Raw genomic sequence first — 16276 nt, 5'->3', positions numbered from 1 at the left:
GATCAATTTAAACTCCACAGTTTCAGAAACTTTAGATTACTGATAAATTAATCATTAACTATTAATCTTTAAGACAATTTGATTGATGCTTTTGAACTGTGGTGTTGGAGAAGACTCTTGAGAGTCCCTTGGACTGCAAGGAGATCCAACCAGTCCATCCTAAAGGAGATCAGTCCTGGGTGTTCTTTGGAAGGAATGAAGCTAAAGCTGAAACTCCAGTACTTTGGCCACCTCATGAGAAGAGTTGACTCATTGGAAAAGACTCTGATGCTGGGAGGAGAAGGGGACGACAGAGGATGAGATGGCTGGATGGCATCATCGACTCTATGGAAGTGAGTTTGAGTGAACTCCGGGAGTTGGTGATGGACAGGGAGGCCTGGCATGCTGAGATTCATGGGGTTGCAAAGAGTCAGACACGACTGAGCGACTGAACTCAACTGAAAAGATAATTTGGGGGTGATAATTGCTTTAATGCTGAAGTTATTTTAGTGATACAGTCACTGAAGCACAGTAGCTGGTTACAGTGTGTATGGCTTGAAGCATAAATGCCTGACGGACAGAAGAACATCCACCTCAATGTAAGGAACTGAAACTGTCTGCTGCAGTGACAGTCTTTTCATGGGTTTACTGAAGGCGGAATACTGTAAGAAGACATGAAGGAAAAGTCAGAAGTAAAAGAAACCACACTGAATCAACACAGGGACAGGAGGCACAGGGGCTGGGGCACTGGGCCCTGCTGTCCGTCTCACCTGAGCTTCAACCAGCCCACTGATGACCCCGTGAGTCTGCACAGACGCATCCAGCCCTCCCTGCTGCTGGGGAGAGGAAGACCTGGCTCACGAAACCCCAGTGGGAATTAAAGACAGGCACCCTACTGCCTAGAAATAGGAACGGCTCGGTGAGTGGTAGTAATTATTTCTCTTTAATTCTATAAACATCTAGCATCGGTATCTTTTTTATAATCAAAATATTCTTAAAAAGATCAATTAAGACTTTCTCATACAAGTACACCTTGGCTCTCTCTCCAAAACACATTTCCCCCAACTACACACACGAGAACAAACCTGAACGAAAACACTTACATGTCCGAATCTTAATCTAAGTGTTATCCCCTGAAAACAGAAATCACACACCATGGCATTGCAAATGGAAGTGAAAATGCCCTGTAGACACTCAGGACTAATTCCTACCATGCTTGGGAGTTGTTAAAGAGCAGGGAAAAAAATGTTTTTTGCTTATTACAAATACAAAGAGGACATGAAGAACTAATATAAAACACCACAGAATTCCTTCCCTTTAAAAAAAAAAAACAACCAAAACCCTGACACTTCAGGAAATCTGATTAGGAGAGAAAGAAGCGATCATCACACACATACTGTGAGTATTGCCTGAAATGGGATTAATAGAGCAGAATAAACAGTGTAGGGAAAGAGGCCCAGTTGAACGCCAGCCTCACAATGGGGACAGTCGGGGGTGGAAAGAGCAGATAAACCACAGAGGATCCTCAGACACTCTCAGAATAAAGATGCGAGATCTGCCTGCAGTCTACTCTTGGATTATTTCAAACCTGATAGTGACAACAATATAAATATGCTTTAAACTTAAAACCCTATTTACAACTTAAATTTTAGAACCCTTATTTATATAAGACTCTCCCCTTCTGTTGAGAAGCATGATAAGACTGTGATTCAGACAAGCTGGCTAACATAAGACAGGACTGTTTTCTTTGGGAATAAAAGAATAAAGCAGATGGGAATAAATTAAGAGAGGTCCACTTGACCAAAAAAAAAAAAGGCAAACCTGTTTTCTCCCCTTACTTCCTTCTTTCCCAGGAGACCAGACACATTTCTTTATCAAATATTTCAAGTAGAATTTCTACATTTCCACCAATGAAGGTAAAAACAAACAAACTGCAATCTTTCCCCTTTCCCAATATAATGCTCCTTATTCTTACAGATGAATTTGGCTACATTTTAAATCGTAGTGAAACCCAAGATATCTGAAATTTGAACAGAACAGACACTTTTCTGTGGCAGCATTCAGTGTGTTTAGACATGTCCTATTTCTTGTCACTTTCCCTTTGTATTTTTGAGGTTATTTCATGCATTAATTAAAAGAAATAACATAAACACAGGACATAAACATGGGTGGACCCAATTCTTTTCCCACAAATGTAAACAACACACATACCTGACTTAACTGCTGCTATGGCCTTCGCGGGGGTGGTTACAGCACTGATCAAGTTACATAGTGAGTTCCCGCTGTTGCTGACTTTCTGAATCTCCGGTGTTTTTAAGCTCCACTTCTCTTGTAATTTCTTGAGATATAAAAATACATTATTTTCCAGTCTTAGTAATCTTTTCCAAGTTACACATTATAATTCAGGGTCTTAAACATATCTTAGAACAGTGACGACTGTGGCTTCTGACTTATGGGAGAGCGGGTGGAAGAGAAGAACAGCATCTCTATTCGTTTCAACAGCCCAGGTGACTGTTAATACTGTTGGTAGTGAGGAGCGGGGTTGGGTCCATCCTGACTTCTCCCAGCCACAGTGGAAGCTGGGCCAGCCCCAGCTGCCCTGAGTTCCAAAGTAACTGTCAACTGTAAGTGTGCAAACTATACTAGGCAATGGCCAAGCTACAAGAAGAAATGTACTAGAAACTGTTCTTAAAAATGTAAATTCAGAATTCCACTTAATAGTGAATTTTAATCATCAAAATTTCAATGATTTTTTTTAATATCTAAACCTCATCTTATTATTTTCTTCCAGCATTGGAATCAATAAATAGAACATACACTTTTTAACTTTAAATAGTACATAACAAAGGAGATCCAAGCAACCCAACAAAATTTTAAAAAGAAAAATTAGACTACATGGTGAGCTTCAAATATACAATAAACAGTTGGAATAAATATAAGGACAAAAGAAAAACAATAAACATACATATGTTAAATAATAAGATTCAAAGTAGAAACACCTGTATTTTTATATAAAGCACATAAATGACGAATAATCAAAATACTTATGGATATCTACTCAAATTATACATACCTAAAGCTATCACAAAAAGAATAAAAATAGTGAAATCACAGAAAGGCACTAGATAAATATCACTCAAAAGCAAACAACAATAACGTAAAAACTTCAGTGACTTTTAAAAAATACACAACTCCACAAATTTGGAGTAGAAATCTTGCCATACTGGTCCTAAGTTTTAGACCTGAGTCAGATGACAATAACTTCTATCTTCAGATACTGGTTGGACTGATTATGTCCAAACTAGGGCAAAATGCAGAATTGAAGAAAAGCATCTCTTATTAACATGATGAGAAACAGTATAAAAAATAACTGACACTAAGTAGAGACATGGGGCGAAAGCAACTTGGACCACTTAGCAACTCACTAATGCGTCTCTCTAAAAAAGCAAATTGACTGCAAGTCTGTGTCCTTTAAAAGGTTCGGTTAAACCCATGTCATGGTTTACAAATTTCACCAGAATACACTGTATATTCGTGAAGATCTAACATGAATAGGAAGCCTCTGTCCCTATTCCTATTCCTATGAAAAGGAAACCTGCCATTCCTGACACCAGCAAACGAGAACTTGGTATCAAATACGGACAGTGATTCACCTTGGTTTCTTCCAAAGATTTCTGCAAATCTTCTGCACCAAAAGAAGGCTGCACAACGGGAACTCTTTCTGTGGTTTCTTTTATCCATGACTTTAATGATTTAACCAGGACTTGAAAGGTACTCATCTGTTCTTGACAAGAAGACACTGCTTCTTTTCTAGATCACAAACATCATTGACAAATTTAAGCCACAAAGGGAGATACCCCAAAGGACTCATAACTATTAAACAAATTATTACTCCTATATCAGATTTAACATTAAGAAAAAAAAAGTCTTCGCCCATGCACGTGCCAACCCTCAGATACAGGAGGAAAGATTTCCTAGGTGGCAAGTGAGATCAGTGAAGCCCTTGTCTGTTCTCAGTGGCGTCCGTAGAGCAAGACAGAACAGTTATGATGTCTGTAACCCATATGGAACAGCTCTCTACAGTGCTACACAAACTCTAAAGGCCATATAAACATCTTTAACATGATTTAGAGTCAGTGTGCTTTGATCTGTCTGCTTTATATGGTGCTAAACGCCAGCAGGCTGAGACCCAGAAGGGAAACACCAGTCACCGACGTGAGGGAAGCACAGCGCCACCCCGTGGTGTTTATGATGCATTACAGTCCAGTCCAGTCCAGTTCAGTTCATTAACTCAGTGGTGTCCGACCCTGTGACCCCATGGCCTGCAGCACACCAGGCCTCCCTGTCCATCACCAACTCCCAGAGCTTGCTCAAACTCATGTCCATCGAGTGGGTGATGCCATCCAGCCATCTCATCCTCTGCTGTCAATTTAGTGGGCAGGTAAACTGGTCTTCAATGGACATGAACTTAGACAAATGCCAGGAGATGGTGAGGAACAAGGAAGCCTGGCATGCTGCAGTCCATGGGGTCGGGAAGAACTGGACATGACTTGGCAACTGAACAACAAATTGGGTCTTTAGAGAGGACAGGACTGAGTTTCTAAAACACAAGGTGAAACCTAGTGATGCTGAATTTTAATGGATGCCTCCCCCACAGGTACTCAGAAAGTTCCACGGTGAGCTGTACACAGATGTCCCCGGACACGCAGCAGCAGAGATGGAGGGCACCCGCCTGGCACATGCAGAGCTCTGAGGAGGGGTCTGGCAACTGGATTTGGCCCCTGGATACTTTGTGGATCGTGTGTGCCCACGTGCAGGGGTGTGGATCATCGGCAGAGTCCGCGGCTGCTAAAGTAATCACTGAGGACCTTGCGGTTTTACCACTGGGTCCATTTGACAGAAAAAACCACCTAGATTTACCCAGGGAAACCAAGATTATTTCTTCTGTGCAATGTGAACTAAATGGGATGGCAACGATAGCTCTGTGAGTAGTTCCCACAGCACGCAAAGGTTTCAGGTAGAGAATTCTAAAGAAATAAAAAGAGCTGAAAGAGAAATGGTTACTTTCTATCTTTGGCAGGGGAGGGGGGGGCGGCTTCTGTATGAACTCTGGCAAAACCAGATATATATTTTAAAGTAGCAAGAGATCAACAGTATATTCAATAAAAGCTCAGTCACAAGGCTCACCCTATGCAGTTCTTTACCTTAATTTAGGTTCACTTTTGTATGTTATCTTGTCTTTTCATGGAATCATGTCTGATCTACAACTCCTTAAAAACCAAACTACTTTTTAAAAAAAAAGGCATCCAGAACTATATTGGATTGATGCATAGTTTCTGAACTGAGTCTAGAAAGCCATGGCCACTGGCTATCTTTCAAGGTTATTTCAAGGTTTTTGCTGAAGGTTTTAGTTTTAGACTAAAGCAAGTTGAGACTACTTTCAGTGAAACACTACCACCACCATGTTCCTCACATAATGCTTTCTACTTTCATGTAAGAAAAATTCACTTTCCCTCCTAAATAATTTAACAAAAATACACTTCATTTTAACAGCAAAAGAATTAGCAACACAGAAGTACTTATAAAGTAGCCCTATGCTTATTCTCAAGTTTCCAAAACTGTTCCAGGCATCTGTGTAAGCAAATAAACATCATGCCTTTCAACTAGGATCAAGTGGAATAAAAGTCAGTTTCTTAAGTGGCGCTTACTTTTCTTTGACAGTGTCCTCCATTTCCTTGAATTTCTTTGACAAATTATTTGTTTTTTCAAAAACCAGAGCCTTATCCCCTGGCAAGCCATGGCTGGAGATCTCCTTCAAGAGATTCTGCAAAACTTCCAGATCTTTCTTGCGTTCTAGCAATTCAGATGTTGATTCCTACAAAACATCAACATGAGATGTTGCTGCAGACACAGAGAACAGACCAGTGGCTGTCAAAGGGGAGGGGTTAGAGAAGGGTGGGGTGGGGGTCTGAGATCAGCAGAGGTAGACTCTTGGGTGCAGAAGGACAAACAGGGTCCTACTGTGCAGCACAGAGAACTGTACTCAGTACCTGATGACAAACCACGAAGGAAAAGAATATGGAAAAGAACATACATGTTTGTATATATACACAAACACCCTTTTACAACAACATGAGAGATGACGTTACACATGGACATCACCAAATGGCCAATACTGAAATCAAACCGGTTATATTCTTAATAGCCAAAGATGGAGCAGCAGTAAACAGTCAGCAAAATAAGACCTGGAGCTGACTGTGGCTCGTATCCACAGCTTCTCACAGCAAAATTCAGGCTTAAACTAAAGAAAGTGGGGAAAACCGCTAGGCCAGCCAGGTATGACTTAAATCAAACCCCCTATGAATATGCAGCAGAGGTAATGAACAGATTCAAGGGATCAGAACTTGTAACCACTGTGCCTGAAGAACTATGGTCGGAGGTCCGTGACATTGTACAGGAGGCAGCAAACAAAACCATCCCAAAGAAAAAGAAAAGCAGGAAGGTGACGTGGTTATCACAGGAGGCCTCACAAATAGCAAAAGGGAGAAGAGAAGTGAAAAGCAAGGGAGAAAGGCAAAGGTATATCCAACTAAACGCGGATTTCCAAAGAACAGCACGGAGAGACAAGAAGGCCTTCTTCAATGATCCGTGTATAAAACTAGAAGAAAACCGCAGAAGCGGAAACACTAGGGATCTCTTCAGGAGAACTGGAGATACCAAGGGATCATTTTGTCCAAAGATGTGCACAATAAAGGACATAAAGGGTAGAGGCCTAGCAGACACTGAAGAGATCAAGAAGAGATGGAAAGAATACACAGAAAAACTGTGTAAAAAAGACCCAAATGAACTGGATGACCACGATGGTGTGGTCAGCCACCCAGAGCCAGACATTCTGAAGAGTGAAGCCACGTGGGCCTTAGGAAGCACTGCTATTATCAAAGCTAGTGGATGCAACAGAATTCTAGTAAAACTGTTCAAAACCTGAAGGATGATGCCATCAAGTTGTTGCATTCAATATGTCAGCAACTCTGGAAGACCCGGCAGTGACCACAGGACTGGAAAAGGTCAATCCTCATCCCAATTCCCAAGAAGAATACTAAAGAATGTGCTAACCATCAGACAACTGCACTCATCTCACATGTTAGTAAGATCATGCTTAAAATCTTACATGCTAAGTTTTGGCATTGTGTGAACCAAGAACTTCTAGATGTCCAAGCTGGGTTTAGAAAAGGAAGAGGGGCCAGAGATCAAATTGCCAACATTTGCTGGATCATAGAGAAAGCAAGGGAATTCCAGAGAAACACCTACCTCTGTTTCACTGATTAGGCCAAAGAATTTGACTGTATGGATCATAATAAACTATAGAAAGCTCTTAAAGAGATGGGAATACCAGACCACCTGACCTGTCTCCAGAGAAATCTGTACGCAGGTCAAGTAGCAACACTTAGAACCCTGTATGAAAGAGCTGGCTGGTTCAAGATTAAGAAAGGAGTGCAACTGGGCTCTCCATAGTCACCGTGTTCATTTAATTTATACGCTGAGCACATCAGGAGAAACGCTGGGCTGGATGTGTTACAAGCTGGAATCAAGACAGGCAGGAGAAACATCAACAACCTCAGATACACAGATGATACTACTCTAATGGAGGAAAGTGAAAAGGAACTGAAGAAGCTCTTGATGAGGGTGAAGGAAGAGAGCAAAAAAGTTGGCTTAAAGCTCAACATTCAAAAAACTAAGATCATGGCATCCAGCCCCATCACTTCATGGCAAATAGAGGGGAAAAACGTGGAAGGAGTAACAGATTTTCTCTTCTTGGGCTCTAAAATCACTGCAGATAGTGACTGCAGCCATGAAGTCAGAAAATGCTTGCTTTCTGGCAGGAAAGCTATGACAAACCTAGAGAGTGTACTGGAAAGCAGAGACATTACTCTGCCAAAAAGGTCTGTATAGTCAAGGCTTTGGTCTTCCCAGTGGTCACGTACAGTTGTGAGAGCTGGATCATAAAGCAGTCAGAGCTCCAAAGAATTGATGCCTTCGAACTACGGTGCTGGAGATGACGACTGAGTGTCTCTTCGGCTGCAAGGAGATCAAACCAGTCAATCTTAAGGGAGATCAACCTTGAACACTCGTTGGAGGGATTGATGCTCAAGTTGAAGCTCCCGTATTTTGGTCATCTGATGCGAACAGCTGACTCACTGGAAAAGTCCCTGATGCTGGGACAGATTGAGGGCAGAAGGGGAAGAGGGCATCAGAGGACGAGATGGCTGGATGGCATCACTCATGCAATGGACATGAACTTGGGCATACTTTGGGAGATGGTGAGGGACAGGGAGGCCTGGCGTGCTGTAGTCATGGGGCTGCAAAGAGTCAGATCTGACTGGGTGGCTGAACAACAACAATACATACACACACATACACAGAACTGACTAAGTTTGCTGTCCAGCAGAAATTAACACAACACTGTAAATCAACTAGACTTCAGTAAGAAAAATAAAAAAATGTATAGGATGTTGCCCGATCTTCAAAGGGCACTCCACCAAGTTGCAGGTATGGACGCAAACGACCCTACTCAGAATGTCACAGAACGATCCTGCCTACGATCTAAGTGTAAACCAACATGCAGGTAGGCTGTCTGAAAGAGAACATGGTAAACTTCAATTTAAAAATGCACTCTACGTTCTAATCTGAGTTCTGGAATAGGAAGGAAATGGCAACCCACTCCAGCGTTCTTGCCTGGAGAATCCCAGGGACGGGGGAGCCTGGTGGGCTGCTGTCTCTGGGGTCGCACAGAGTTGGACATGACTGAAGCGACTTAGCAGCAGTAGCAGTATCTATGATACACAGAAAGTGAGAGATGGGGTTCACTTCTGGGCAATGAGCAGAGGCCTCAAGGAGGAGATGGGCTCCAAAGTTTTTAAAGGAGAAAAGCACGGATCTTTTCCAATCCATCAGCAATTTAAATGATGCCTGTTAATCATTAATTCTGCCCGTAAATGTATGAGTTTGTCTTGGCTGCTGATATACTTGATCAGCCTTGTGAGTTCCACAGAAGACATACCTGCATAAACTGAGACAGCTCAGTAACATCTTTCCCAGGTACATCTGCCTCAGTGAGAGCCTGGGTTTTGGCTTCTAAGAACGTCTGGAGCTTTTCGGAGAGGTTCTCAAACCGCTCCACTTTGGTTTTGAGCTTCTCCATTTGGGCAAGTTTTTCTTTGTGTTTGTGACTTGCTTCTGAAAACCGGAAGGCTAAGTCCTTCATGCGGGCCTGTAGCGAGGACGCGGTGGACGGGTCTGTGGTTTCCGTGAACCTCTTCACTTTCTCATTCATGGCGTTTATGCTGCTCTGCCGCCCTGCAATGTCCTGCTCCAGCATCTGAAATGAACCAGAGACCACGTGCGTCACAGACTGATGTTTACAATGTCACAGAATTGTGAAGATTACTATTCGTAACAACAGAAGCTTGAGCCACCTGTGACTAAGGAAGCTAACGGGAGTGACAGACCAACTGAGGGGGTCCCCCAGCCCCAGCCCACCACACCCCCAGGCCCACCCCGGCCAACCACGGAGCCTGCAGGCAGCTGGCCAGCTGCCCTGGAGACGCGGCAGGTGGCTGCCACTCTGTGACCCCGGGATCTCCGGCAGCCCAGGGATTAGCCACGCTGCTGGGTTTCCAAAGGCCAGACAAGACTGATCTGATTAACTCCTGGGCAGCAGGCTGAAGCCGGGCGAACAAACAGGGCCCGGCGTGTGAGACGCCCTCTGCCACGAGCGACGCTCAGGGAAGGTACAAGCAGCCCCTGGGCTCCTTCGCACACGTGACCGTGCAGGCACTACTTTCCACGCTGCTATACTCAGGAAACATCTCTTTATGCCTTAAATTCATCTTAAATCTACCCATCTTTGAAGCATCATTACACTTTTTTCAATATAATTTTTAACTGAGATATAACTGACATATATATATATATATATATATAACATTATGTTACAATAATGTTAAACAGTAAGTCAGTTTCAGCTGGACAACATAATGGGGCTCCCCCGATGCCCCAGCAGCTAAAGAATCCGCCTGCAGTGCAGGGGTCACGGGAGATGTGGGTTCAATCCCTGGGTCAGGAAGATCCCCTGGAGAAGGAAATGGCAACCCAGTATTCTTGTCTGAAAACTCCCATGGACAGAGGAGCCTGGTGGGCTCCAATCCAATGGGTCTCAAAAAGCCAGACACATGTGCAAATAACATGAAGATTCGATAGTTGGAAATATCGCTAAGTGATCACCACAATAAGTCTAGGAAACGTCCATCACCACACCTAGTTACAATTTTTTTTGTTGTGATAAAAACTTTTAAGATCTACCCTCTTAGTAACTTTCCTACAATTATTTTGAATATACCCAATATCAAGTGCTATTTTAGCCAGAGAACCCAACAGTATACAGGTTCAAGTTCCCAGGAAAAATAAGTCTGTTTTTCCCTAAAGAAAATTAGAGGGTTGTGCTTTCTGCCCTCTAGAATGAGGCTTACAACTCAAGACTATATGTTGAGGAGGATATATATATAAAAGAGCAAATAATGCTATACTAACACTTTATATATAGATTCTATGTCTGCACATGGGAAATCCCGGATATATTAATTTTAGGGATGAAAATGTGTAGTGAGGATGAGTGAGGCTTTGAGACGGGCAGAGCATGAAAGCATCCACACTTTTTAAATAACCTGAGATACTGTTTTTTCCCCACTGGATAGCGGTCTACTTGTTTGAAGTCACTTACGATGCTTTTACTGATGACATCCTGCAGCGCGGTGGAACTCAAGGGCAGCTGGCACGGCTCCTGCAGGCAGCGCTCCACCCCCGCCATCCAGAGCAGCATCTCGTCCAGGCCATCCTGCACGCTCAGCGAGCGGGTCAGCGTCATCTGCAGCTTCTCGTTCCGCTCACTGACAGACGCGGACAGGTCATCGTACCTCCCGACAATGTCATCTGGTCCAAAAGAATCAGGGAACGTCAACCACTAACAGCTCTCTGCCCCATTCCTTTCCAGAATATGCTAAGGAGAATCACAAAATCCCACACTAGAACTGGAAGAAGAAAAGATTTAAGTAGCAAATTCATATTTGCACCATCAGAGCACCAACAAAACCTGAAAACAGAAAGCAAAGATCCCAGTGGAAAATAAAAAGCTGGGGATGTTTGACTAGTGTACATGACTGTACATCGTCTGGATTTGAAAAGAGATTTGGGGATGTGTAAACATTTGAACTGTCCCAGAGAAATGAACGAGTTCCAGACAGCCAATCGTTGGAGTACATGGTGGTTTCTCAATGTGACATTTCACAGTAGCCACACCTCATAACTACGTGGGGAAGGCGACGGCTGCACAGAGCCAATTCCAAGGGAAAACGCACACTTCCAAGGATTTATTCAGAATTCACCTTTACACAAAAAAATCAGTTCAATCTCTGTCTCTCTTGCTGTCTCTCACACACACACACACATTTAGGCTCTGTCACCCAGCAAAGTATTCAAATGCATGGAAGGTGGCAAAGGCAGATGTTAACAGAAAACAGACAACAATGAAAATCCACATTAAATGAAAGAGGCTGAGATTACACTTCTAAGGTTAACACTGAATTTCTTTGATAAATTTAACAGCAGACCAAAAGGGAAGAAAAAAAAGAGTTAACAGGCTGAGCTATCAGATGAGATTAGTTTCCATTCTGAAGACTTGAGATGCTTAAAAAAAAAACTTTCTGGCTAGTTTTCATTTGTAAATAAAGCTCTACATTTTAACATCCTATATTCTATATTGCAGACCAATGAGAAATTTAAAGAACAATGGTTTTTACTATATTCCTCTCTCCTTTCCTCCCCACAACCTGTGTCTCTGGAAAATAATCATCAATTATCACTTACTGTCCAAGAATCTGCAAAAAATTGTAATGATTTCTGACTGCCATCATCTGATACCTTATGTTTGGCCCACAGAACATATTCCGTATAATTTTTGTTTGCTCTAATATTACATCATGAGAAAACAGTTTGACAAGTGTTCACCTGACTGAGACGTCAGGCCGGGATGAATGAGAGAGTCAGTCATGCTCCTTTTATGAAAACACTAAGAAGGCCCTGGGAAGGGGGTGGGGAGGGCACAGTCTTTGATATGCACCAAGGCGCCCAGGGCAGACAGGAGCAGGTTCAAGCTCATGATTCTGTGAAAGTCACAGAGCAGGTCACCCGAACTGCAGGCCACAACTGGCAGGTGAGCCGTTTCTCACATGGGCAGCCTCCCCAGGGCACCATCCTGTCTGTTTAGCCGTGGTAAGTGATTTCCCAAGTAAGGTCACTATTTTAAGAAACTTAGCACACACAACATTGTAAATCAACTATATGTCAATTAAAAATTTTTTTAATCAATGTGTAGTTTACTTTGGGACTTAGTAATAAGATATTATCACTAAATTCTTAATTTTAGTAACTAAAAATTATGCTAGAAAAATGTACAAACAAAATTTACTTTTAGAATGTTACTTTTTAAAGTGGTTGGTTCTCTTAGAAGTCAACTATATCTTAGAGAAACTCCTTTTATCTTAAATATATTTTCACATATTCCTAGAAAACCATGCCAGACAGAAGTTTTACTCTTAAAACAATGTAACATATGTTAAATAATGTAACATATATTTTTAAACAAATGCAAGTGAATTGTGTACACTTAACAACGGGGAAAATGTCAAAGTACTTCTTCAAGTCACGGAATTACACATAATAGTCTTTTTTCTCCCCCAAGTCCCTGCACCCAAGTCCTTTCAGCACCAAAGTAACCAGTGCCTGGGACAGAGGAGCAACATGTTGTAACTTCCACTCATATTCTGATCTTATACTTTAACATATTACATTTTTTGTGTCTTATAACCATAATGCACATAATATGTTAAGATAGTAACATCTGAAATTTATAAATACACATGCATCTCTGAGTTATCTATACACACATGCTGAAAACTACACGGCAAAATGTGTGATCAGGAGATTGTGACTGTCTCTCGAGAACAAACTGGTGGCAACCAAGTGAGTGGGGGTCGGGGAGGATGGAGTCGGGGGCGGTTAGCAGACGTAAGGTTTTGTACACAGGATGGATAAACAGCAAGGTCCTGCTGCATGGCACAGGGAACTGTGCTCAATATCCTGTGATAAACCACAAAGGAAAAGAACATTATAAAAGAACGCATATACAGGTACAACTGAACCACTGCTGTGCAGCGGAAATTAAAACACCGCAATTCAACTACACTGCAATTTAAAAAGCTGATAAAAAAAGAAGCTGCACGACAGCATTGCTTAAATCCATGAAAGAAATACTGTAACAGAAGAAGTATAAAATCTCATATATTTCTTTCACATTTTCTTGAAACGATGCAGACGTTATGGTCATTATTACTGATATTTTGCCTCCAGGGTTCTTGCTTCTTTAAATACAAAATCATAAATAAGATGAAGCCTTTCTTCTTGTAAGTTAGAAGAAGCATATTGTATACAGCTGGAAATAAGTCATCTGAAAAAAAATTTTTTTTTAAAGATTCTGAATGGCTGTAAAAATGAAAAAGGTGTCTCTTCTACAGAGTGGTTTTATTTTTTAAATTCATTTTTATTGGAGTATAGTTGATTTACAATGTTGTGTTCTTTCCGCAGTACAGCAAAGTGTATCAGTTATCCATATATATACATAAATATATATGTATATATTGGGCCTCCCTAGTGGGTGACTAACACATACACACCCCCACTGTTTTTTTAGATTCCATTCCCGTATAGGGAATATTAAGTAGACAGAGTGATTTTAGCAGAGCAAAGCTTCATCCTTCTCTTTACCTAAAATTTCAACTCATATTTTAATGCCAGCTCTGTTGCAGTGAAAGGTCTGTTAATCACTTGCTGTGTTAGGATTTTTCTTTCACACCAATTCAGTTCAATTGCTCAGTCATGTCCGACTCTTTGCAGCTTTGTGGACCATGCCAGGCTTCCCTGTCCATCACCAACTCCCAGAGCTTGCTCAAACTCATGGTCATTGAGTCGGTGATGCCATCCAAACATCTCATCCTCTGTCATCCCCTTCTCCTCCTGCCTTCAATCTTTCCCAGCATCAGGGTCTTTTCCAATGAGTCAGTTCTTTGCATAGGTGACCAAAGTATTGGAGCTTCGGCTTCAGCATCAGTCTTTCCAATGAATATCCAGGACTGATTTCCTTTAGGATGGACTGGTTTGATCTCTTTGCAGCCCAAGGGACTCTCAAGAGTCTTCTCCTACACCACAGTTCAAAAGCATCAATTCTTCGGCGCTCAGCTTTCCTCATGGTCCGACCCTCACATCCACACATGACTACTGGAAAAACTATAGCTTTGACTAGACGGACCTTTGTTGGCAAAGTAATGTCTCTGCTTTTTAATATGCTGTCTAGGTTAGTTATAGCTTTTCTTCCAAGGAGCAAGCATCTTTTAATTTTACGGCTGCAGTCACCATCTGGAGTGATTTTGGAGCCCCCGAAAACAAAGTCTGTCACTGTTTCCATTGTTTCCCCATCTATTTGCCATGAAGTGACAGGACCAGATGCCATGATCTTCGTTTTCTGAATGTTGAGTTTTAAGCCAACTTTTTCACTCTTCTCTTTCACTTTCATCAAGAAGCTCTTTAGTTCTTCACTTTCTTCCATAAGGGTGGTGTCATCTGCAAATCTGAGGTTATTGATATTTCTCCCTGCAATCTTGATTCCAGCTTGTGCTTCATCCAGCCTGGCATTTCACATGATGCACACTGCATATAAGTTAAATAAGCAGGGTGACAATATACAGCCTTGACATACTCCCTTCCCTATTTAGAACCAGTCTGTTGTTCCAGGTCCAGTTCTAACTGTTGCTTCTTGACCTGCATACAGATTTCTCAGGAGAAAGGTCAGGTGTCTGGTATTCCCATCTCTTAAAGAATTTTCCAGTTTGTTGTGATCCACACAGTCAAAGGCTTTGGTGTAGTCAATAAAGCAAAAATGTTTTTCTGGAAGTCTCTTGTTTTTTCTATGATCCAAAGGATGTTGGCAATTTGATCTCTGGTTCCTCTACCTTTTCTAAATCCACCTTGAACACCAAGAAATTGTCACACCAAGAAATACTCAATAATGTCAAACAGCACATTAAATACAGGAAAAGCAGCAAAGTCAAAACAAAAACTACAGTGACAATAAGTGACGTTAACCGATAATCTACTGTGCAGTTAAACTAAACACTGTGAGTAGATACCAAGGGTAGCATAACAGCTCGGTCCTCAAGAAAGTCACCATCTACTGTGAGAGGATGCACAAGGATCACTACAACTGAACAGAGTTTCCAGGACCACGAAAGACCCCAGGAGAGGAGAAGCGGGAACATTTCAATCTCATATCACTGAGCCCCTACTCTGACAAGACTTCTCAAGCTTCTGCTCCTGGCCGTACGTTGAAAATCTAGCTCAGCCCAATCCCAACAACCAAAAGAATCTTGCTGGGGTCTACTTTCTCTGATTTCTGCACATTATTTCTTTTTTAATCAACTAAAATATAAAATAGAATTTTTTAAAAAAACCTAAATGTGAGGCTGGATACAATAAAACTCTAAGAAGAAAACACAGGCAGAGCCTGTGAAATAAATCGCAACAGTGTCTTTTTGGATCCACCTCCTACAGTAACAGAAACAAAACAAAAATAAACAAATGGAAGCTAATTAAACTTAAAAGCTTTTGCACAGCAAAGGAAACCATCAACAAAGTAAAAAGACAACCCACAGAATTGGACGAAATATTTGCAAATGAAGCAACTGACAAGGGATTCATCTCCAAAATACAAAGTTTCTGCAGCTCAATATCAGAAAAACAGCAACTCAGTAAAAAAATGGGCAGATCTAAATAGACATTCCCCTAAAGAAGACATACAGATGGCCAAAAATCACATGAAAAGATGCTCAACGTCACTAATTATTAGAGAAATATAAATCAAAACTACAATGAAGTTATCACCTCACACTGGTCAGAATGGTTATCAACAAAAAGTCCACAAACAATAAAACACTGGCAAGGGTGTGGAGAAAAGGAAACCCTCATACATTGTTGGTGGAAATATAATTTGGTGCAGTCACTGGGGAGAATAGTTCCCAAAAAAAAACTAAAAATAGAGTTACCGTACGATCCAACGATCCCATTCCTGAGTATATATCCAGAGAAAACCATAATTCGAAAAGATACATGCACCCCAATGTGCAGAGCAGGACTA

At 41.6% G+C, this 16276-nt stretch overlaps 1 protein-coding gene across 9 annotated transcripts in view; it reads right to left on the bottom strand.

Annotated features, from left to right (window-relative positions):
• DST (dystonin) overlaps positions 1 to 16276 on the bottom strand; it is a 522626-nt gene that overhangs the window by 111855 nt on the left and 394495 nt on the right. For all 9 annotated transcript variants that reach the window (XM_068960483.1, XM_068960482.1, XM_068960484.1 and 6 more), the window contains 5 exons: positions 10757 to 10965; positions 9038 to 9355; positions 5688 to 5854; positions 3633 to 3789; positions 2191 to 2317 (listed from right to left, as the gene is read on the bottom strand). In XM_068960483.1, coding sequence (XP_068816584.1) covers positions 2191 to 2317; positions 3633 to 3789; positions 5688 to 5854; positions 9038 to 9355; positions 10757 to 10965 — 978 coding nt within the window. The remainder of the gene's footprint in view (positions 1 to 2190; positions 2318 to 3632; positions 3790 to 5687; positions 5855 to 9037; positions 9356 to 10756; positions 10966 to 16276) is intronic.

This window comes from Capricornis sumatraensis, chromosome 22 (genome assembly GCF_032405125.1).
Source record: "Capricornis sumatraensis isolate serow.1 chromosome 22, serow.2, whole genome shotgun sequence".
Taxonomy (NCBI): domain Eukaryota; kingdom Metazoa; phylum Chordata; class Mammalia; order Artiodactyla; family Bovidae; genus Capricornis; species Capricornis sumatraensis.
The sequence above is the reverse complement of the archived record's forward strand: the minus strand, read 5'-3'. Positions and strand labels throughout refer to the sequence as shown.